This window comes from Acipenser ruthenus, chromosome 46 (genome assembly GCF_902713425.1).
Source record: "Acipenser ruthenus chromosome 46, fAciRut3.2 maternal haplotype, whole genome shotgun sequence".
NCBI lineage: Eukaryota > Metazoa > Chordata > Actinopteri > Acipenseriformes > Acipenseridae > Acipenser > Acipenser ruthenus.
In genome coordinates, this window is record NC_081234.1 from 7,875,430 (window position 1) to 7,899,662 (window position 24,233).

Sequence of the window (24,233 nt, forward strand, 5' to 3'; positions counted from 1 at the left end):
CTGCAACCCTTTCTGAGAAACAGTTTCTCAATTGTGAACTTTCACTGGCTGCTGGATTCAATTAAACACCCCCCTCCACCCCTCCCTCCCCCCCCCCCCCCCCCCCACCACTGCTTGATGTGGACAGTAGGAATCTAATTTCATTTTAAATCTGAGCTGTTTCATTCTACTAGCCTTTGAGAATTCCACAGCCCTGGTGTTACTGCAGAAAACCAGCCATTAATATTGTAAAACTTTCTGAATCTTGTTAGAAGGACCCTGAACGTGCAATTGCCCAGTCTAATCCCTGTGCTGTCATGTACGGCAGGAATGTGGGGCTCATTCTTGGAAAGCACTGCTGGAATTATGGAAAACCAATGGGCTGAGTGACAGGGTTAAACCAGCCTAATTATCCTCCACGGAGCATGTTAGAGAAGCCAACTACAAACTTAACGCAGGCAGTGAACACAGTTTAAACAATGTACATTTACTAAGATTACATTGACATATTCAATGCATCCTTCCATAAAAATATACCAAGCACATGTTGTTCTGTGCAGTATATAGTCATTTAATTTATAAGCCAATATCCCAGCTCAAATTGCTCAGCACACAACAGAACCCTGCTTACCAAGGTCATGTGATTGAAATGGGGCTGCGGTTGTGTAGAGGCACTTTTAAAATGGTTACTATAGCAATGTATAGAACATCATGTTATTATAACCTTTGTATGCATAAGATAATACTATTAACACAAAATGAACGACATTTATTCATGTGAGCGAGTTGTCAATGGTTATTAACTTTCAAAAGAAAAAAAGCCCTCGCCAGTAACTCCAAAACCCAGAATTCAGGTTAAACTTTAAGTCCAGTAGACAAACGTTTCGGCACGAGTGAATGTTTTAACTGGTGTTTATAAACATTAAAAAAAAAAAGATCACACTGACATGACATGAATCAATGGTGTTCTTAATTATGCCTCCCAGACATGATTTTAAACTATAGGAACTGCTGGGGATCTCTTGGGGAAGAAAGCGGCCCTTCACCTCTCACATTTTTGGGCTTTCTGGTTTCTTATCATGGTCATCATCAAGGACAGTATTGCAAGGTATGCAGCCAGGCAGATCTTCTCTATGGTGATATCTGAACAAGATTAATGCAGCATGTCCCACTCTGATCCTAGGCTTTGCACGCACCAGCTCGGAGCACAAAGTTCAAAGAACCTGATCACATGTGCTTCCAGTCAGAGAGGTCATAAGAGCTTCTGATTCATTATCTATACAATATATCCAGACAGCATGTCAGATTATATAAGCAGGCAAGTTCATAGCTAACCCCTTATGGTCAGATATCATGCTGCCATTACAGCTGAAGATCGCGGGGTCACCGGTTCGCGCTCAGCCTCCTCCCTGTTACAAAAGCCTAGAATTCCGTAAAGGCCCAGTCCTGGATCTGACTGTCTCCTTGTCTCTTGCAGAGTCTGAATATCCAGGTGGAGGATGTCAGGATCCGGGCGATACTGGTCAGCTATCGCAAGCGGGTCCCAGTGACGGAGGGCTACGTGGAGGTGAAGGACGGGGGCCGCTGGAAGCAGATCTGCGATGAGAACTGGAGCCCGCTGAGCAGCCGGGTCATCTGCGGGATGTTCGGGTTTCCTGGGGAGAGGAAGTTCAACACTAGAGTCTACAAGTAAGAGGGGCTTGCAAGCTACTGCACTGGTGACATTATCCAGGCTATACAAAATACATTTGTATCTAGAGAGATTCGCTTATCGGATTGTGAAGAAATCTGGGTAAGGTGTTCTTTAGCATTGAGAGTATTGGGATCTGGGGATGATTTCTGTAGGTATTTCCACAAAGTGTCTTTCTCCATCTTGTCAGAATGCCTTACTTTACGTTTCTGTGTGTCAGCGCCCTCTTCACTGTATGCCATTCCGGGAAGAGCTTTGTTTGTGGTTGTGTCTACAGTCCTAGTCGACTCACTGTTGCTGTCGTCTTCGTCAGCCTTTTTAGTCTTCTTAATGGAGAATTTGTAATAGAAGAAGTTTCTAATGCTGTTTTCATCGCGTGAATAAGACGGCTGACTGAATCAGACAGGTGTGAGGATAAGGAAAATAGGATGTGATATATTAATGAATCTGTCTGATTCCTGATAGCGACCAAAAAACCACAGTCAGAGAAACTACGCTCGCTATTCGCAAACAAACAGATTCATTTTTCTGTTTAACCTGGGATACTTTTGGTCAACGCTGCCACTGCGTTTAGGGACGAGACGCTGCTAATACTAGACTCATCTCATTGTCCTGGGCTGAGAAATTCAATTAATCACAAAACAAACCACAAAAATAAATGATGATGGATTCAGCTCATTTTATTGTTGATGTGACTGAACAAAGAGGCGTTTAAATAACTGGCTCACTCAAGGCTGTTTAAATAAGATCATACATTCCCATCTCCTGCTGATGAGCCATTGGTCTCGGCCGGTGCAGAGGAATGGGTTTTAAGGAACACCAGGTTCCTTTCTAGCTGCCATTGGCTCAGACAGGCTCTTTTTATTCTAACAGTGTCAGCATGAGGAACGACTGTGGTTCAGACTTTCCACCCTGAAGATAAAACTTTCCGTGGCTTTGCATGCTGCACGGCTGCTAGTTTTATCAGACGAGCACAGGGGCTGCTGAAATCCCAGCTTAGCTAAGGGGGCTCTGTGTTAGTTTATGGAATGAGTCATGTTTTATAAGTCAATGGAATATACTAGGAAGTAGTTTGTGTGAACGTACTGTCTATTAGATCTACTTGTATCATTTGTTGTAGTATATATTTTTAAGTTTAAACAGTAGCATGGCTTGCTCATGCTTGCAATAACACTTCTCACAATCCCAGGAATGCATGCCTCATACCTGTGATCAACATCATTTGTTACAGAGGAATATATTAAATCCACATGAATTAAAAGGGCTGAATTCAAAATGAATTACTTCAGAAATCAGAGGAAGTGCATTAGACATGTGGGACTCAGATGGAATTCAGTATGATAAAGTAACTAAGTCCTGTGCAATGAAGAGTAAACTATTCTAGGGAAGGAAAGAGTTTCAATGAGGGGGCGTCATGAGTCAGAAATTATAAACAGAGCTGCCTGTGTAAGTTGTATGCTCTTCAGGGGCTATATATAAATACTGTATATTGAAATATTAAGAAAGCTGTTCCAAAGCCCAATCGTATTCATTTTTTACAGCTCTTGGCTAAAGACTTGTGAAGGATAAATGTTTCCAGATGAGCAAAGCATTGCAGGAAAAAACAGAACCGTAATCTCTTCAAACACAACGTTCAGAAAAATCCCATGCCTAACTGGCTGCTAGGGTTTAATGAATCACTCTTGTAGCTGTGTGCATGGATTCTGTCATTTTTTAATAAGGCTACGTAGACAGGCTGCCAGTCAGATATAGTGCAGTACTTCGATTTTGTTCAGTAAAGCAGCAAGGTGAAAAATTCAATGAGGCTATTTTATGGTGCCTTGGAATGGAATTAGGTATCTGTCAAAATTCCAGTACATTCTGTTCTGCTTACAGGTGATCACTGAACCTGCTGTAGCGCATTGCTCCAGTCTGCTAATGTATGACAGTAGCTGCTCCGCTAACAGAGCTACAAAGATAAATCTGTACATGTCAGTTTCCTTAAATGGTTAAGCAATATAATTTAGCATTAGTCCATGGCAGGGATGAACTGCACCCTCCCTCACCCCTAAGAGAAAGGGTGCTTCCTCCAGTCCAGGGCAGGCTTGAGGCACGGAGACTGAACTGCTCCCTCCCTCACCCCCCTAAGAGAAAGGGTGCTTCCTCCAGTCCAGGGCAGGCTTGAGGCACGGAGACTGAACTGCTCCCTCCCTCACCCCTAAGATAAAGGGTGCTCCCTCCAGTCCAGGGCAGGCTTGAGGAGAAGTTTGCCCTGTCAGTGCTTTCTGTGCTATGTGGGTTAACGGAGGACTCCAGTCTCTTTGGGTCAGATTGCGGGGGTCATTTTTAAGATCACTTTTCAGCTTTTCATGTTTGTCTCTTGTCTACTCATATAACGCTTGTGTACTTGAAGTTTGACCCAAGGGAGGCTGTTACACTAAGCTAACAGTCTCCTTCTGCTCCACATCCATATGGGGAAAAAAGGCCGGCATGAGAAATATAAATAAAAAGGACACATTTACAATAACAGGAAGAAATGTAAGAAAAGACTTTACTTTAAAAGTCAAAATATCTTTAAGTGCATGAACAACTTGAGAGACCCCATCCTACAATGTTAATAACAGAACAAGAAATCACTTTCTGAAGTTGTCTGCAGGGCGTGTAACTTGGCATGCACCAGCAGATCACTTTAAGCAGTCATTAGCCTCCCTTGGATCCTTCAAGACCATAAAGTACAGCTATCTGAAACTAGATCACGTTGCTGTTAATTTGTGTTAGCATGCGCTTGTCATGTCATGCTTGAGATCCGATAAGCTGTTTCTGCGTGTCATATCTATATTAAAAATCTCAACACTTATGTTTTTAAATACAATACAATCGTTTGATGGTGTTCTGTGCCAAACTGTTCTGTCATTTTAGAGGTTTTTGTTGCAGTTATAAGCCAGTTAATATAGAAACGTTTGCTTTTATTGCATTTGGCTGTTTGTAACTAATTTAATAATAACCTCCTGATAAGCCCCAGCAGGATTTTAATAGCACATTTTACAACTCTAGGGATTCCCCCTGGATTGTATCAAGCGCTTATCTGGTTATCCCCGCGTTACCCCTAAAAATAAGTGGTTGAAGAAATCAAGGTGGATTTTATCCAGCTGTGGGTGATACCAACAGGGTCTGAGTTGATAAGATCAGACCCTAAGACACAAGAATCTTAATCCCTGTTCAGTTAGAAACCTGATTGAAATTGAGATTATTGGTGCAGATTTCAAATGTAAAACAAGGAAACCAGGAAGCATGCATTACTGATTTGTTTCTGTGATGATTCCTGTTTGTTAATATTTCTGAGCATAACTGTATCATCCTGTTTCAGTATAGGGAGGAACTTCTGTTAACTGTGTAAAACTGTATAAGAATAATGTTAACTAACAACAGGTAGAAGAGCTAGTTAGGGGTACTGAAGTGCAAAAACTGTGGTTAATTTAGTACAGCTCTGTTTCACAGTCAAATTCACAGCTGAATTCAAGAGGTCCACCAGGGAGAAAGCATGTGGTTTATATTAGAGGGCTGGCGTAGTGGCTGAAATACACTCTAAACATGTATCCTCAATACGAAATGTTAATACCAGCAGGATCTGTTACTCCAGCCTGTGCTTAAAGAGCTGCTGGGGATCTGGGTTCGACAGACATTCCTTAAGTAACGTAAATGAAAAGTAACGGACTTGATAATTCCCAAACCGAGGAAAAACTTGAAATTCCTCCAGTAAAAATGTGAACCTCACAGTATAACATTGCTTCATAGAATTGCTAGTTAATTGAATCCACCACACTGTATTAAGTGCTTTTTAAAGCATTTGTAAAAGTTACTACAGTGCCACCACATGGCCACATGTTGTTATTGCGGTTAATTTTGAATTAATTTATTTTTGTCCCCTTCATTAGTGGCAATAACAGAATGAAAACCGGTGCTGGATAAAATAAGTATACATGCAACAAAGGGTATCTGCAGTCAGAATTGGTTCACCAGATTATGTTTTACTTTTATTAACGCAACATAAATATTAAAAAGTGAATACGTCAAATCAACGTTTCGGTGCCATTCACCTTCATTAGGATTTACAGACATACAGTCACCTGCCAATGTATTCAAACACCTCAAGTTGTGTTATTAATATCCTTTATATACCTACCTGCATGAAAACCTCTGGGTGCGAGAATTTCAATGTCCGGTCAGCAATACATTTGCAAAGTCAGTAATCAATCATTATTTAAAGAAAGAAAGCGTTGTTTTGAAGTGCTAAGCATCACACTGAGCTATTTTTCCCCGCTTGCTGTTCAGGATGTTTGCGAGGAGGAGGAAGCACAGTTACTGGGATTACTCTGTGAACTGCACTGGGAATGAAGCCCACCTCTCGAACTGCAAGATGGGCCAGTCGGTGGTGCAGAAGAACAGCAGCTGTGTCGGGGGCATGCCGGTGGTGGTGAGCTGCATCCCGGGCAGAGCCTTTGCACCCAGCTCCATGACCGGCTTCAAGAAGGCCTTCCGCCAGGAGGTAGGACCCCAGGAGATACAGCTCTGGCCCCGATAGAATTAACACATTTTGCTCCATAAAGTCGAATGAACCCTGCTGAATAATATTACGTTAACATAACGACTCGCATACAGCTTTGTAGTTTTACCAGATACTTAATCAAAGGCTGACAAAAATGGAAAAATGCAACATTTCAGAATCTGAAATAGTGACTGCACTGCTATTATAATATGGCTTCCGGTAGACTTTTTGCGATACCATTTTGAAGTTTCTTTGATTACATGATGTTTTTATTACACTGCTTAGACATTTTGCACATTTTGGGGTGGGGGGTGGGGTGTAGAATAGAATCAACCCACGCCATCTACAAAACGTCATGTCATGTATACATTTTAAATAAAAAAAAGCTTTTGCTTCATGGAGGTTTTTTTTTTTGACGTTTCTTGTGCCCCCCCTGTTGAGATCCACTGGGTAAATGTGATGGATTAGCTACTACAAGACTTCGTATCAGCTGCTCACGTATAGTTTTCTTTGAGTTGTTGTGATCACAAGTTTTTGAAGATTCTGATTAATTAAAGATTGCTAAATGACAAGCTTGGTTTCTTCTCACCCAAACTAAGCTGCATTAATAACAGTCAAAGTTGTTATAATCGTGGAAAACAGTAGTGGAGGCTTTGAGGAAATTGTTGATGCTCATAACATCGATATATATTGTAACTCCTGAATGTGTCCAAGACTTTTGCACAGCAGTGTGTATGTGTGTGTGTGTGTATATATATATATATATATATATATATATATATATATATATATATATATAATTCCGTCTCAATCCTAAAATTCTAGGTGATGTAACACTTTTGGCCAGAGCTGTACAAGCAGCAAAACCTGATTTCATTTTATTGTTTCAAAGTCAGTTTTGATTTTTTTTTTTTTTTGGATCAATACAAAATGTTATTTTATCCATCAAAAGCAACTTTAAAATAACAGCCATTTCTATATTTTCTCACAAATAAGTTTGATATCTAACATAGTTATTTTTGTAATGAGGTGCACGGAACAGGATTTAAAATGTACAGACAGGTCATCCAAATTGTCAGTTTCATCTTCGTCATACTTGAGTCTCAAATGTATTTTAAGAAGTAACCGTTTGAACAAGCTCTCAGCTCCTTGTGTATGTTAAGGGGTAACTTAATAAGTCTTTTTTTATTAAATAGTACAAACTCTTCTTAGGTTTTTTAATGAATGGCAAACTTTTTTAATCAGCCTCCTTCATAAATTCAGCTTGACTGGTTTCACCCCGATTAGCCTTACCTTAGGCAATGTAATCCACGATTTAAGTCTGAGGGAAACCAGCCGATTCCTATAGTTTTACCTAAGACTATGACTGAGTGTTTGAAAATTATGGATAAAGATCAAATATACAGCTTTCGTGAATGTTTGGCATCTGTCTACGAAATCAGGAGCAGGAATTCATACACAGTGCTTGGGGCGAATTCTGCAATTAGTTTCAAGTCCACAGTGTTCTCTGTGGCTATGGCACAAGTTCAGATAAGGCAGAAACAGTTCACAGCTGTCAAAGCAGTGAATTGCATAGTCACATACGGCCCAGAATACTCGTTTGAATCAGTTTCTTAGTCTTGACTATAGTACTTGGAAGTGAAAATGTGTTCCTCCCTACTACTACTATACTACTAAGACTACTACTACTGATAATAATAAGGAAATTAATGTAAATGTACATATGCATTTCAATGTATTCGTTTCTTAGTAAAATAAATAAATGCGTAATACATATTTTTAGTCAAGCCCTAGACTATATATCCATTCCCAGTGTACAAGAAGAGTTTTGTTTTTTTGTTATGGAATAATACGCGTGCATTAAAAAAATTCCAGGGTTAAGAGAGAGACAGAGAGTTTAAATTGTGCCAGGAAACTTTCAACCACAATGATTTGTAAACTGAGGGTAACTGGGTAACCAAAGCTATGCAGTGCTTATATATATATATATATATATACTTTCCTTCTTGGCGTTGTCATCGTCAGTGTAGGGCTTTCTGAAGCTCCACTGGAAAGTTTGGAAGAGATACAGTCTGCGGAACATGTGAATAATAAACTAAAAGTACTGTAGACAGCAGCAGCTTTTGAGAGTGGGGGCCTCAATTCCTAGCTAAACTTGAATACTGAGGGGAAAGTGACTGACATGCGCTAATAACAGTGTTCGTGGTTAGTTTGAGAAACATGGAGTTGTTATTTTTACAGTTTGAATGGGCCTCGTTTTAAAGAAAGATCAACGGAAAGTCATAGTAAAAAAAAACAAAAAAACACTTTGCACAAGCATTCAAGACTGCCTGGTGAATTCTTATTTTTAATTGTCTGTTTATTAAAAATGAGTTTCTCCATGGCTGCTAAAAACGTAAACGATATCCAACACTTAAATACCAGAATGTCAATGTGGAAGCTGTTTACCGTGCTTGCTAATTTTATTTTACTAGGCAAATGCAGATGGAAACTCTTGCTGTTCTAAACGTCCCCGAAATGCAATGCTTTCATAAGTAATAAAAATGAGGATTTCTTTTTTTGCTGGCAGTCTTGAGCTTCTGTTGTAACTCTCAGCCTCTCCTGAAGAATTTCACTGGTGTTCCAGACTAAACCACACCTTTCAGAACGCCCCCTCATGAGATGACATAACTGCAGACATCTGACATGCTGCACGTATTCTAGTTTTTTTTTTCTAGCTAGCTGTGAAAAAAAGGAATGTACCACATTTTCCACAGGGCTCAGCTGGTGTTAGAAATACTTGTTTTTAATAGGAATAAGATTGAAGAATCTATACTCATTTCTTCCCAGTAGATTCTCACATGCACTATTAGATGTTCAATTTTCATAATCTTGGCTCCAATTGTGCTTAGATCCATCACTTATTAGATGACACTGCCAGGAGGTGGAGAAATATAGATTCCAATTTTTTTTTTGTTTTGTTTTGTTATAAAACCATTTCTGCAAGCATCAAAAAACAAGAGATCGAAACTAATTGCTGGTTCAATAAATATCAAATTTCTCTTAAAGCCAGCATTTTCTAACATCTTGATTTCGACTGCCTAAATGCAATCCTCCATTCGTTTTCAGAAACAAAACTCCACGCTAATGATTTTCACAAGAAAATTGACTTCCGTAGCATTAAACCCTGTGCGCTGTGCAGTTTCAATCCTTCACAGTCACTTTGACGCTGCCACTGAACCATAATTCAACTGCGGAGCGCAGCTAGGAAACCTCTCAATCATAACAGTCTCCTAAAGCACAAAACACTCTTCCCATATGGATTCCTTCAGCAGCTGCTATACATCACCTTGCTGTCCCCCAGCCCTGTTTACTGGCCAATTCATTCTCAGTGTTTACCTTCCCACCTTGTTATTTGAAAAGCCTAATGGGACGACCTCATTATACCCTTTAGGGTGTACTTAGGTGCTCTTCCCCAAGGAGGAATTCACTGTTATAGATCAATAAGAATTATTGACAAACCAAGAAAGAAAACTGTCCATTCAAACTAGGAGTGTGAGTTTTTAACATACTGGGAATGCTTGTAATCGGTCAGAAAAGTAATTTAAAAGCCAATTAAAGAATGGAGGAAACGGTTTGAAAATATGGGCCTGTATGTTCTGGCTAACGTTTAAACTCTATTCACAACGCTAAATAAAACATAAGTCTGTTGTGTGTTGGCTTTCACACAAACCAGCCTTGTGTGAAGTTTTATGTAGGGTAACAAAACTACAAAGACAAAACTTAAAGATCAAAATCATTGCTAATAACGTTCCTTGTGTTTTATTTAAAACATGTAACAGCTACTGTTATATACATTCCCATTTGCCTTCCTTTTGGCCAGTTTGAAGTGGGGAAGCGATGTTGTCGCAAGGCTCATGGAATTCTACTCTTGTCGCTGTCTCTGATTTCACATGTTGAAATAACCAAGGAAAATAGTGTGGTTCAGTTGCAGGCTGCAAGACATTTCTGTCTCTAATCTCTCTACCACTCTTTCTTATTGTGTCCCATACTGCTTCACTCCTTCGTATCGTATACAGAATGACCCAGAGAGACTTTAAAAACGCAGGCACCTGCCAACCAAGCACCTCACTTTCCGATAGTAAAAGCATAGAAAAGTGTAATAAAACATGCTGAAAGCATGATAAAGCATAGGTAAGCATTGTGAAGTATAGTAAAACATATTAATAAACATGGCAAACCAAGATAAACTATGATAAATGCGTAGTATAACCATGGGAAAAGAATGGTAAAACTGAAAAAAAAAACCGTGGCAAACTTTTCTAAGGGCTTGCCCATCGTGACTGTGGAACTTGCAACAGAGTGATGGAGCTGTCATATATTACAATAGATGTAATGCCTTGATCAATGTATGCTAGCTTGTTTCTTGTAGTAGATTTGAAGACTCTGAACAGGCTAGATTAAGAATGAGATTGTGTGCGAGGGACAATACCATGGGCTTATTGTTAACAAGGGGAAATTCTAAAAGCCAGTTACAGTTGGTACCAGACAGAGAGGCTGGAGGAAGTGTTCTGGTGAGTGTCCAGACGCTAATCTCCCCTTCCCTTCCTCAGGACCTCCGTGGCTGGTCGAGTCAGGGCTGAACATGCTTGGCATACTTCCCTGCCATGGCTTTATTGTCTTTGGAGGAAAGCAGACTGGCTTAGAAAAGCCATTGAAATTGTGGCCAAGCCATTTTTAGACAGTGGGAACATAATCCCACCCATTATTGGTTACTGATTACCTTTGAATGCTGTCTGAACTGAACATACTGAATAATACCTCTAACTCACAATGAAATATACAGTATCTTCCTTTAATGATCTTCATAATCATTGCATATATTCTTGATTCGTTCCAAGTTGTGTAGCATTGGTCAGAGGTTATATCTTAGCACCCTTACAGAAAGAAACATTGTAAGTTTAGCCTAAAATAAATCCTAGCAGGACCAAGAGCACAGCCAGCAATGTAATCCATTTGCAAAGTAAGCCCGTTGTGTATTAATAGTTCATATCAATGTGATAAGATTGGTATGTCAAAACATGAAGCACATTGTTTCTAATGCATTGTACAAGCCCTTGTGCTATCATCCAAGGTGATTTGTCCTTCGCTGCAAGACGGCTCTCTGTTCAGATTCCGTTCTGTTGGCTCAGTGTTCCGTGACCATGGAATTCCCTTGCTGGCTGCGTTCTTTTCTTTATTGTTATTATCTGGGAAGCTCAGCTTTAGCAATACCTCCAAGTACCACGAACGCCTCTGCAACACTCCGCATCAGGTGAATGTAAGAAATATAGGAGTAAGAGATATCATATAGAATGGCATTTTTTACAGCCACTAGAGTGTCTGTCTGTCTGTCTGTCTGCTGTCTGGAATAATCATGCATCTTTTCCAGACTTTTTGTCATAGACCCCACTTGTTTTGATAATTAATTTAGAAACACTCAATCATAAATTGTAAAGGTCAGATTTACGATGGCCTTGTTTGTCTGCTTGACTAAGCGTCTTCTTAGTTTTACCTTTTAACGTACAGTACAGTGCTCGCTCTATTTCACTTTCAGTTTGCTTTCAACACAGTCTAATTGCAAACCTGTGAATTATTTTGAGCGTGAACCAATATATCCGATAAACTGTTGACTAAACAGAGATTTTACAGATATTTAAATTATGATGGTGTAATTATATACTGTTGTTTTAACAGCTTCAGAGTTGCTACGGCGTCAGTGAATAGAAGAAAGGAAAAAAGGCCCTTTTTTCACACTGGAAATATGGTAACCCTGTGCCTGGTTTATTGGATTTCTCCTCAACCTGTAAGCTGTGTGTCTTTGTTCTGCACAGCAACCCCTGGTGAGGCTGAAGGGAGGAGCCAACATCGGCGAAGGGCGGGTGGAGGTGCTGAAGAAAGGAGAGTGGGGCACCATCTGTGACGACAACTGGAATCTCCTCTCTGCTGGCGTGGTGTGTCGAGAGCTGGGCTTTGGGAGTGCCAAAGAGTACCTGACAGGAGGTGTGCTGGGACAAGGTAGGAGGGGCTGGGGGGAGGGCTTTCTGTCTTACCAGAAACTGTGGTTGCCATCATTGCCGGAGTAGTATGTTACTTTTTCATTCAATTACTGCTTCTGAAGTAGTTTAAAAAAAAAAACTAATATTTTCCTACCCTAATATTCAAAATCAACATTTATTGCAGACTGGTAATGTCGGAATAAAGAGAAGGCCGCTCCTGAGTGTTTTACCCACTGTAAAACTCAATTAGACATTAATTAAAGTCTTTAATGAACTCCTATTTTTATTAAAAGAGGTAAAACACCTGTTAATTTTTTTACAAAACTAGAACCAAACAGCAGCCGGCGTTCTCTTAAGCGCACTCGAGTTGTGCCTTTTGAAAATAAGGCCTATTATGTTCAGATCCATATGCAGCACAGTAGGGGTATTTTCGGAAATTCACAGTATTGGAATCTGACCGAGCTGCACGTTTCTTCAAGGCTAAAGATTTGCATTTTTACAGGTAGGCAGTTTTGCTTTCAGGTTCTTTAATTGAACTGGACTAATACTGAACCAGTGATATTCTAGTTCAGACACACCTGTCCCAGCCCATTCTTTTGACAGGCTGCATGATGTATGTTAAGTTTAAGGTCTCGATTATTTAACATCACCTCATGCAACAAGAATTAGGCGAGTTGTGACCAAAACAGGATTTGTAAACCTTCACCCTGACAGGCTAGCAAGAAGTGTTAACAGCACTGCAACTTCTAAACTACAGAGGAATATTTCCAAAAAACAAGATCACTTTACCACTTTTGTAAAATCAAATAAATCTGGAAGTGCAATTACTGAATCTCAGCTTCATTTCCTGTTTTGACTAAACCTGCAGCTATGAAACTTAAACCCTTTTTCGTACGAAGAAAACCTTTGATGTGTGTTACATAAAAGACTAGCAGCAAATTCTAAGTATGATAGCTGCTCTTGTGTTGATTGTTGTACAGATATACAGTATTGTTGAGATTTACCAGAGCACCTCAAGATCTGTCATTGATATCCTTTCCAGACCTACCTGCATGAGTACCTCTGGATGTGAGAATTTCAGTTTCTGTGTAATACATTTGCACACTCCTGTAGGAGCTTTTAATTTGGCATCTTAAACAATTTCTAAAAAGTCTCATGCATTTGACCATTTGTGGCTTTATGTTTATCGGATAAGCACTTTTCCAAGTCACCCCTAACCAGGGATTTCTTCCCCTGCAGGGTAAAAAAATAATGAGTGGTGAGTTTGTTATAGTTCCTTCTGCTCAGTGAAATAATGCACTTTATAAAAGGATAAACACAACCAAGACCTTGCCATAGAACCACAACCTACAGGGGTTTTCTCCTCGTCATTTGCCCTGACAACCGCAGTGTCAAAACAAGCAAAACATACATAACTGCATAGATTTAGCAGATGTCCTAAAACAATCAATCATGGAGCAAATTAAAAAAAAGCCAAGCTTTGGCTCAGTTAAAAGGAAAAACGCAACTCGACACTCTTTTGATCCACTCCTCCTGTCGTTTCAGAAAAACAGATGTTAGCGTCTGCTTCCCAAAATGATGATAGGCAAAAACAGAAACCCATAAGAAATGTGAGCGAGCTGTATAGTCTGCTTATGGAACTGCATGTTCTGTAGCTGTGTGAGGCACAAGCTTCTTTTTTCCCCACAGCAGAAATCAGTTAGGAGCTGTTTTAGTTGGACTGTCCATTTGAACTTGCCAGTTTTTTTTGGCGGGGCGTTTCTGTCATATGTTCTCAATAAATAAAACTTCCAAATGACCCGAAGTCATGAGCAATTGTCACACACTCAAGTTTGTGTTATGCACTTTCACCCAAGCTTAGGAGCAGCTCTTCAGTTCCAGCTGATATATGTAACTTTGGTTAGATCAGTGTTAGTATAGCGTTCGAGAGTTTCCTTTTAGTTTTGCTGGCACTAGATGGTGCAGCTGCTTACTGATAAGACAAACACTTTGATCTAGCCTATATTACACATGTCTGTGGCAGGCACTAGAACTGAAGAGCAACTCCTGAACTCCTTTTCCAAGCACTTGAACATGGACTGATCAAAACGAGGTTGAATAAAGAATACAGAAGAATGGCTGAGAAATGACTGCACAGCAACCCAAGAAAGAAGTCCTTGCTTACTTTAGCCTTGGTCCCCTCTCGTTCTCTCAGTTCAAAGGCAATGCATCTCTTCTAGAAACATAATCTCTTGCACTACGTAGGAATACGGCCAAATGTTTTGCATCACCCTATGGAATTAACTGAGTTTGCTTCATAAAGTCGAATGAAACCTGCTGAATAATGTGACGTTAACATATTGAATTCCACACCGCTTTGTAGTTTTCCAGATACTTAACGAAATCTAACATGAAATAGTGTACTACTGGCTTCCGATAGACTTTTGCGATATCATTTTGTAGTTTCTTTGATTACATAATGTTGAATAAATGAGCTGAATTATGTTCTTATAGTTTCTTTTTTTAATGATGTATCAATCAATCCTAAAATTCTAAGTGATGCAACACTTTTGGTCAGAGCTGTAGCTTCTTGCTTTGATTCAGCACTTTAAGAATGCCTGTAATCTCTTGGGGCATGCTGAGAGCCCCCCAGTGGTGGAGGGCTTTATTGTTCCCTCTGCAGGCTGATTGAGCTCCACAGCGGTCTCCGAGCTGCTCAGTACAGCAGTGAGTTGATAACAGCCTGGTTTGGCCTCGCAAGGTCAGGCAGGGAGGGCTGCTGATGTTTGGTATGTGGAAAATATGTAGCACAAAGGCAGGTTAGCTGTGCAGAAAGACTGGATCTTTGTGCAGCCTTCTTAACAACTGTCATGACTGTGATGGAAAGGGGACCATGTAGCACTTAAATAGATTTCAGGGTGCCCCACAGTACCTACCACTGTAATTGTGCATGTTATTCTTGCAGCTTTCCCATACTTTCCATACTTTCCCATACTTTCCCATACTTTACCATGGCTTGCCATTTTTTTTAATATGCTTTATACTGCTTGCCTACTCTTTACAATGTATTCACTATGCTTTCTCACACCTTGCTATGCTTTATGGTAAACGTTTATCTGGTTTGTCTCGAAGACTATATTTTGGTATAGAGAAAACATATGGAAGCACAATCATGAATTACAAGGGGAAAAATGCAGTGAATTGCATGTAATTATTAGAACAGCAACCGTGGTGAAATTCGATACATGGAAAAGCTCATACAGCATTTCCCATGTGCAATGTTAATTTAAAGTAAAAGAGAGTTTTATGTAACCAAATGTTCCTGCTGCTTTCTGAGCTTTTTCCAAGTGCATTAGCCTCCCTCTAACATAAAGAAATCCTCCTACAGATTCACGATAATCCTAATAAATAGCCTTTTTTGACTCTTGCGGTGGAGTGGACCTAGCATATGAGATCATTCCGTGGGGTTAACCATTGGTGTTCCGCAGCGTTTCACCCTTTTGGTTCTAATGTTTCCAAGACAACTCCAGTGTGCCAACCAATCAGAGGTGTTCTCATATCTCCATTGGTTTTATTTGAAAGCGTTCCAGCCAATCAAAATGAAAGAACTACATCAGACATTGCACGTCATGGACAGGAAACAGCCTGCAGAAAGTGTGCAGAGGCCTCTGTAGGGTAATGTTTTTGGTTCCCTGTCAATATGTTGGTTAAATTCTTAATGAACTGTTTTTAGAGTTTACAAACACTCTTTTGAGATACATAGTTGTTTGAAAAGTAGTTCTAAACAGATTTTGGTTTTGTGAACTTCGGAGTTAATTTATTTAATCTAAACAGGCGTTAAAAAAAAAGTCACAATCAACGTATTGCTTCAGAAGTTGCCAAAAAAAATAAATAAAAAAAGCTGCCTGACAGTTTATTCCATTTTATGGACCTAATAAGTCTGCAAGCAATGATTTACTGTTCTCCTCTCACGTCTCAAAAGCCAGGTTCACATTTGGAAGAACAAAGTGTTGCTCGCTGTAGAGAAAAATGTCAAGCCACCATCTCCAGTAAGATTTTATACATGTCTGTTTTCCAACCACTAGCTTGTGGCCAATGTGTGGACAGTCCTGTAACCAGATTGTTTGAGTGTAGAGCCAGCTAGTCCTGTAACCAGATTGCCTGAGTGTAGAGCCAGCTAGTCCTGTAACCAGATTGCTTGAGTGTAGAGCCAGCTAGTCCTGTAACCAGATTGCTTGAGTGTAGAGCCAGCTAGTCCTGTAACCAGATTGCTTGAGTGTAGAGCCAGCTTGATTCCTCCAAAGCCAGTTTTATAATCTAAGATGCATTTTGTACAAGAAAGGGTTTTAGCAGGACCGTCCCCTTTTCCCCTCAACTATCCCGGTGTCCCAACATTTTTCCACAAACCTTAATGTCCCGCTTTGCAACGGAGCCAGATAGCACGCCTTGAGTTAATTACATAAGCAATCAGCAATCTTAATAATGAGTAATATTTTTCGTATCGGTTAACATACTAAATTAAAAGCATGCAAAATGATAGAAATTAAGGGTAGAAATAGCAATACATAGGGTTAGAAAAATAAACGTGGCCACGAATTGGAAAGAGAAGGAGCAGTGGTTGTGTAGCAGTTCATGTTAAAACAGTAAGTGATAACAATCACTCTATTCAAATAAGAAGCATTCATCAATAATAAAAATAAAAAAAACCTGGTATAGTTTTAAAAGTATTTTGAATGTATGTGTCCCGGTTCTGAGCTTTGGGAATGGCCCCCCTCTAACCCCTTGTGTTGTGCTTTGTGTTTGTCAGGAATGGGCCCGGTCCACATGAATGAGGTGGAGTGCTCCGGCTTCGAGAAGTCCATCACAGAGTGCTTCTTCAACAAGGAGTCTCTGGGGTGCAGCCATGAGGAGGATGCCGGAGTGAGGTGCAATGTGCCGGCCATGGGCTTCCAGGAAAGGGTCAGTCTCGCACTGCATAGCACTGCTGTTACTTCACAAATAACCACTTCTAGTTAGAGGTGCCACATGATGTGCACACATTCCACTGTGGTGTTGTGCACTGCATCTGCACTGCATAAAATACAGCTGTTAGTACTAACTAGCTTAGTCATGTACAGCACAGACAACACAGCGAATAATCAGCCTCCTATGCTATTTTTAGGAGCAATGCCACTGCAGATTTTTGCATTGATCAGGAATCCTTTCCCCTGTGCATCCGACTGCAACGATTGAATTAACCCTTTAAGATACAAGGGACGAATGTACAGAACAGAAAATAGGAGGCACTTTTTTACACAGAGAATTGTGAGGGTCTGGAACCAACTCCCCAGTAATGTTGTTGAAGCTGACACCCTGGGATCCTTCAAGAAGCTGCTTGATGAGATTCTGGGATCAATAAGCTACTAACAACCAAACGAGCAAGATGGGCTGAATGGCCTCCTCTCGTTTGTAAACTTTCTTATGTTCTTATGTCCCACAAATTATGCTAACTTTCTTACTTTTGAAATGATGTGCACCAAACAGGGTTTAAAATTTGCTCTCAAATGTATTTTAAGAACTGTTTGAACAACCACTCAATTCCTTGTGGACCTTAAGGGGTCAAGAACAGAGTAGCAAGCTTCCAGACTGTTCATTAAGCAGCATTAGTGCTTGTGATTCTATGTCAATGGAATGTGTGCTTCTTATTGAGTGAGCAAACTCAACTGGCCCTTTGTTTTTACCATTATCTATAACCAGAAGTGTAAATAATGTAGGGTTATATTGAGGACAGAGCCTTCTTCCCAAGATCTCACAGAAGTTGTTTAACAAAGTTTGGTTGACTCATCATTCCATGCACTTCATTTATTAATTAATTTAGGAATTACTAAGAGTTTGTTATAAAAGACGTCTCTTGTTTGACCATATGGAGTCAATGTTTTTGAGTAGTTCACTCCGTTCACTTGGACATGTATTGGCAGAACTTCATTTTGAGAATTGGCTGTGCCACATTTTTTCAGATTGAAATATCAAATGTATTTATTGAACTAGGATAGATCCCTTGAGATATACATCTCATTTACATGGGGGTCCTGGCAGGAGAAGGTGGCAAGACATAACATTATAAAAACCAATGGCAAAAAGAGACAAAGCATTCAAACAGGGCTGAAAACACTTCAACCAATCATAGAAACAGAAATACAAAATAAAAGCATAAAAGATAGAGCAATTCCTACTTGCACGATCCTGGTCGCAGTCAGTATTTACAGGATTTGCAACCCCGGTCAGATTTAAAACAAACATTTACAAGTGATTTTAAAAGGTTGTGTAGAGGCTGTTTTTATGTTCGAATGCAATAATCCAAAGATAAGATGCTTGATATGCAAAGGCACGCTGGCCCATATTAGATCTCAGTTTAGGGATTTTCAAAGTAGGCACATCATTTGATCTTCCTGCACAGGCAGAGTTACATGTCTCTAACAGAGATGTAAGGTAACTGAGCATTTTTGGCACTAGGACCTATACAATTCCTAAAAAATTATGTAAGGAGTATATTTCACCCCTTAAGTGAGTTCGGTGATAAACCGAATATCAGCTGCATACAACAAAAATATAGCAGATTCAATTTGAATACCTGTAATACCAACTAGCTAATTACTAATTACTTAACAATACAACTTACTGTTCTGCATGATTAGAAATACTACACATTGTAACTCTAAATGTACCACTATAGTTATGGATGGGATATTAACTTGATTAGATGCTGATTTGTCTTCTAAAACAATAATTATACAATGCACAGGGCTGAACAATCACTCGCCCCAAATTCATAACTGCATCAACAGCGTAACTAAGAACTTAAGACACCTATAACATATTCTGAAATGGATATCACCTGGGATTTACTCAAGAACGACTTCACAGGTTTCTGAAATGGAAGGAATAAATCTGATTTCCACATGATCTATAACGCCTGTTTGGTCACTATAGTGCTGTCAGGTTTTATAGCGTTGGACACTCACATTACCAGTGGTACAGCTGGTCTTGTGACGATAAGCACCTACCAGACCTTCAGCAGCTGTATAAACTTGGATTACTTCTAACTAATACCAAGGCTTTTTATTTGTTATACTGAGACGTATTTTCAAAGCATTAACTCCAGTCTTTAATGAACTCCTATTTTTTTTTTTTAAAGGCAAACTGCCTCTTCATTTTACAAAACAACTAAGTTATATGTTTTCAAGTCCTCCTTGAGCACTTTCAACGTTTTTTTTTTTTTAAATTTCGCATGACGTGATTTTTTTTCTCCTTTCAAAAAATTAAAGAATGGAGGAAACGCTTTGAAAATATGTCCCAATGTGTTTAAAAATCCTGCAGTTTAACTGGCTGATTAATGTTCATTGCTATTCATCTTAAACGAATGCCTTGGTCACAGCTGTTTTAATGGGCTTATACAAAAAAATATATATATATTTTTATTAAATCGTTCACAAACTCCAGCGCGTTCATAATGCAGACAATGGCATAATAGCATTTCTGAGCTGGGTTACATTGATCTTTGACCTCAGGCATCAGTGCCCCCAGGTGTGCTCTTATTGGATGATAATGGCTGCAGTGGAATTTCCCGCGGCTCCATTAGGAATCCCTGGCAGGTGAAGTCGCTTTTAAAAAGGGTTGCTTCATTGTGTCACCACCCCTAGCCTCCTTTCTGCGCTTTGTTTACTATGCAGCTCATTTCCCCCCAAAACCCTTTTGTTATTATCTCATTGTGTAGCATAATAAGCTCAGCTTTAAAGCAAGGACAAGACGCACTTTTCATTCATTCTGAATGAAAACTGTCTAGTAACTGGAAAGACTTGTACCTTAAAATACAGGTCCATTGTGTACTGCTAGTAAGAGGTGGTTCATTTGAATCTCACTGAATCTCAGTGTGCCAGTACGGTTCTGAGTTAAGTGTCATTAATCTAGATGCCACCTAAAGCTAGGGTTGTCCGTTTTAAATGTATACGCAAACTATAGTTTAGACTAAACACAGTAACATCGGCCACTAAATTCACCAATATCTTACTTAAACTGTGCCAAAATCTAATGATCATTATTTCAAAATCTATCTTTATTATTTTAGAGTGTTACTTGCCTTGTGCGTACCTCTGCATACTGCAGTAACATTTTCTCAACTCGGATAACTTCATATTCTCTTCAGAGTTGCGGTAATAACCAATTTGCTGTGCTGAAATGTTAACTAAAGTGAATTCTGTTTTCTAGAGTCACACGGCAAAAAAACAAAATCGATCTGCTAATTTAAGGGCTAGAGCTTAGTGTTTCCGACAAGTTTTATCAGCCGCCTTTGGAGTGAGCAGCCACAGCTTCCACGTTTATTACGCACCTCTTATTCACTTCATTAAAACTGTGGCTTTTCAGCACAGTACAGGAGTGTGATGTAGCGGCACACAAACAGCCTAATTTATATGTGCTTCTAAAAATCCATTACATGGTTTTCCCTGAAGCCAGCTGCTGTTAACGGTATACTGTTTACAGCCCAGACCTCGTAATATTGAGGTGAGTTCATCTCCCTGGCATGTGCAATGGGAACATCTCAAACCCACGGCTGATTCCTAACATCTAACCCACGATTTTCCTCATCTGTAATGTCTGATTAATAAAAAGTCAAAAAAACGAATTACGGAAACCTTTTTATGTACATTGTTACAATTCCGCAGGGATGGAAATAAGACTCCCATTGCATAGCAGTTTGATCCATTCCTGTTTTTACTATGGGTCTAATAAGACACCCCTGAGCTTGTTAGCTATACACACTGTGACTAAACAAGCTAGTATTAAAACCTGGATTGGGTGAAAGTTTGGTTAGTTGATCAGGGTCACACATGGCTGGTCTTCATGGGTGTGTTTGTCCCCACAGGTGCGTCTGAACGGCGGGCGCTCCCCCTTTGAGGGCCGTGTGGAGGTCCTAGCGGAGCGCAACGGCACTCTGCAGTGGGGCACGGTGTGCAGCGAGGGCTGGGGCACCGTGGAGGCCATGGTAGTGTGTCGCCAGCTGGGCCTGGGATTCGCCAACCACGCCTTCCAGGTGAGTCTGCGGGTCTCGATAAAGCCTCTCTGCTAAAGGAGCACGACTCCCTGGACACAGCAGCAGCCACACAGGGGCGATTGTCTCAGATCAGCATGCAATACTGTATCTATGACTTGTGTGTCAATGTGCTTTGCACAAACTCTTATTCGAATGGCATTCCTGACATGTATACTAGGAAGTCAGTTTCAGTCGAGATGGGCAAGACTGTACATCTTATGGACTTGGAAAGAGGGCTGTTGGCCAATACGGTAAGTAAGTAAGTAAGTTAATATGACTTAGCTTATATAAGTAAATAAGCTTATATAAAAGCCTTTTCACTGCATAGCTGAACATGTTCGAGCTCCCCCCATAGTCTCCTCTTTCTTTCAAGCAGTCTGTACATTTTGAATCCCACCCCCCTGTTCAAACGCAGGCCCTGCTGGAGTCTGAGCCCCCCCCTCTCACTTCTTAATCGCTTTGACAGACCAGAATCTTGTCTGGAAAAACTTTCCCCGTTCTGCAATTTTAAAAGATCCTCCATCCAGAGCAAGCTAAAAAATAAAAAATAAGGCACTGCTACACAAAACATGAAAAATCTATTACATCTTTCCCACAAGGTACAAGTTAGTTCGGTAACTTTGAACAGATGTGGAAATGAGTTCCATATGAAAATAAATAAATAAATAAATAACAGAATCCAGTTTAGAGTGTAATCGGGTGTCGGTAGAGTTTTTAAATCCGATTGGAAGAGTATTTTCCTCTCATCCTGGGCGCTTACGTTTTTACTGCCTTAAACTGAGAATCAAAGTGTGTCACAAAATAAAAATCAAATGCAGCTGATTCATCGCATAAAACTGACTGAACAGCTAACTGGGATTTGTATTTCTTTGTGGAGTTTAATCAGTGACAATGCCCAGGACTACAATCCCACAATGCACTGCAGAGATGATGCATTTCGAGAGAAAGAGAAGTAAAAACTATTTCATATAAAAAGCATAAAAGACAAGTAATCGCTTCAAGATATAAATGAGTTTTAGTTGGTTTGATCACGACAGGTTCTATATTAAAAACACTGTGAGATTGTTGTCGATTGTGCAAACAAGGGAAACCGCATTTAATTAATACCTAACGACTTCACATTTCTTAGGGCAATTAGTATCGGCACACCCCTAACTGGTATAAAGAGGCAGTGCAGCACTACAGCTGGGTAGACCCTTATAACTTGCATAGCAAAGAGTTTCAGGAGAAGAAGTTTCCCTAGTGGTCATTTTTATACTGGCCTGAAAAGATTTCTGAAGGCATTGAGGAAGCATATCGGTGCTGCACATGTTTTAACGGCATAATGTCCTGCGCAACACTAATGTGCTTCCCCGCAGCTTTGTGGAGTCTTTCCAGAAGCATTTTTTGTATGGAATAATTATAGAAAGTATGACAAATAACAACGCCAACAGAGGATGATGGAGAACACACACAATAGGATATTAAACAGGTAAGACAATAAATATTATGCAAAATGTAAATAATGTGTCCCTTTAAGGTTGTGTTTGTTGGAGATCTCCCTTCCAATCCTTACCTTCGGCTTAGGACCCACAGAGATGATAAGCCTGCCCTGAGACTTTCCTGTGTGCGTTTCCCAGGAAACGTGGTACTGGCCCGGGGAGGTAACGGCAGACGACGTGGTGATGAGCGGGGTGAAGTGTTCAGGGACGGAGATGTCACTGTCTCACTGCCAACACCACGGCACCAACCTCCACTGTCCTAAAGGAGGGGCGCGCTTCGCTGCCGGGGTCTCCTGTTCTGAAAGTAAGTCTCCTTCTGCAATTCCTTCTTGACTCTAACCTTGATTATGTTTGTGACAGTCCCCTAAGCGGAGAGTTTGTTAGGTGCCGTGTAATTCAACCAGACTTCAATTTAGTCCTCTCTCTGGTGTGGGAGAGAACAGTGGTATAGTTTTAAAAAGCCAACAAGCGAAAAGTAGAAATGTGTGGGAGGGAGAAAAGTACTAACTACAGAGAAAGTCCCAATTAATGGAAGCAAAAACATGTTTTAAGATAATCCTTTTTAGCTGATAGTCAATAATAGAAAATGTAACTGACGCCCCAATCCTACTGTGGGGTTTACTATTTCCTGTAGTCACTGAGGCACTCATAGTGACCTGTTTACCAAAAAGCATATGGATTTAAAACAAATACAGGATATTAAACAGGTAAGACAATAAATATTATGCAAAATGTAGCTAATGTGTCCGTTTAAGGTTGTGTTTGTTGGAGATCTCCCTTCCAATCCTTACCTTATTATATTATTAAGATGTGATTCCAGAGCTGAAAGATCACAGGGTCACAGCAAAAAGATCTCTCAGGCTTGGCACAAATAATCAGGCTGGTCTCATAAGACAGATCCTATGAGACAAATCCCCCAAAGTGACATCATCGTAAGCGCTCCATTTTTTATAACATTACCAACCACAAATACGTCACTAAATCCAGTGCTGGCTTTCTAATCAGCTGCAGCTCTGGGTCCTGATGTAGTTTCTTGTGTGTGGGCGCTCTTTGGAGGAGTGTGGTTTTACACTGGTGTATTCGGTCTGTAGAAATAAGCATTGGCAGGGCTTCATCCAAACAGGGCTAGACAACAGCACTTCCTTTGTATAAATGTTAGTGGGCGCTTTTTTCCATTGTGCAATGATAAGGCTTCATTTAGTAAGGTCGTAATCACTTACTGTAATTATACCAATTTTTCCTTTAACTTCTACATGAAACCTTCAACCGGGATATTTAACTGAAATAAAGAGGGCATTTTTGACAGACTTAATATGGGATAGGTCAGCCCATTGTTATCCAAAGACAGCTTATCTGACAGCCCATGCAACTTACATCTATGGCCAAAAGTTTTGCTTTACCTAGAATCTTAGGCACGAGACATAATTAAAAAACAAAAAAAACAAAACATGAACAACACTATATGAACATAATGTCATGTAATCAAAGAAACTAC

The 24,233-nt window shown here is 40.0% G+C and overlaps 1 protein-coding gene across 1 annotated transcript in view; it reads left to right on the forward strand.

Annotated features, from left to right (window-relative positions):
- The window catches only part of LOC117397837 (lysyl oxidase homolog 2B-like), a 57,485-nt gene that overhangs the window by 19,996 nt on the left and 13,256 nt on the right, over window positions 1–24,233 (forward strand). Inside the window, exons 4-9 of the mRNA XM_059013507.1 lie at window positions 1,457–1,668; window positions 5,981–6,194; window positions 12,047–12,230; window positions 16,998–17,149; window positions 21,090–21,257; window positions 22,877–23,042. Of these exons, the coding sequence (XP_058869490.1) occupies window positions 1,457–1,668; window positions 5,981–6,194; window positions 12,047–12,230; window positions 16,998–17,149; window positions 21,090–21,257; window positions 22,877–23,042 (1,096 nt within the window). The remainder of the gene's footprint in view (window positions 1–1,456; window positions 1,669–5,980; window positions 6,195–12,046; window positions 12,231–16,997; window positions 17,150–21,089; window positions 21,258–22,876; window positions 23,043–24,233) is intronic.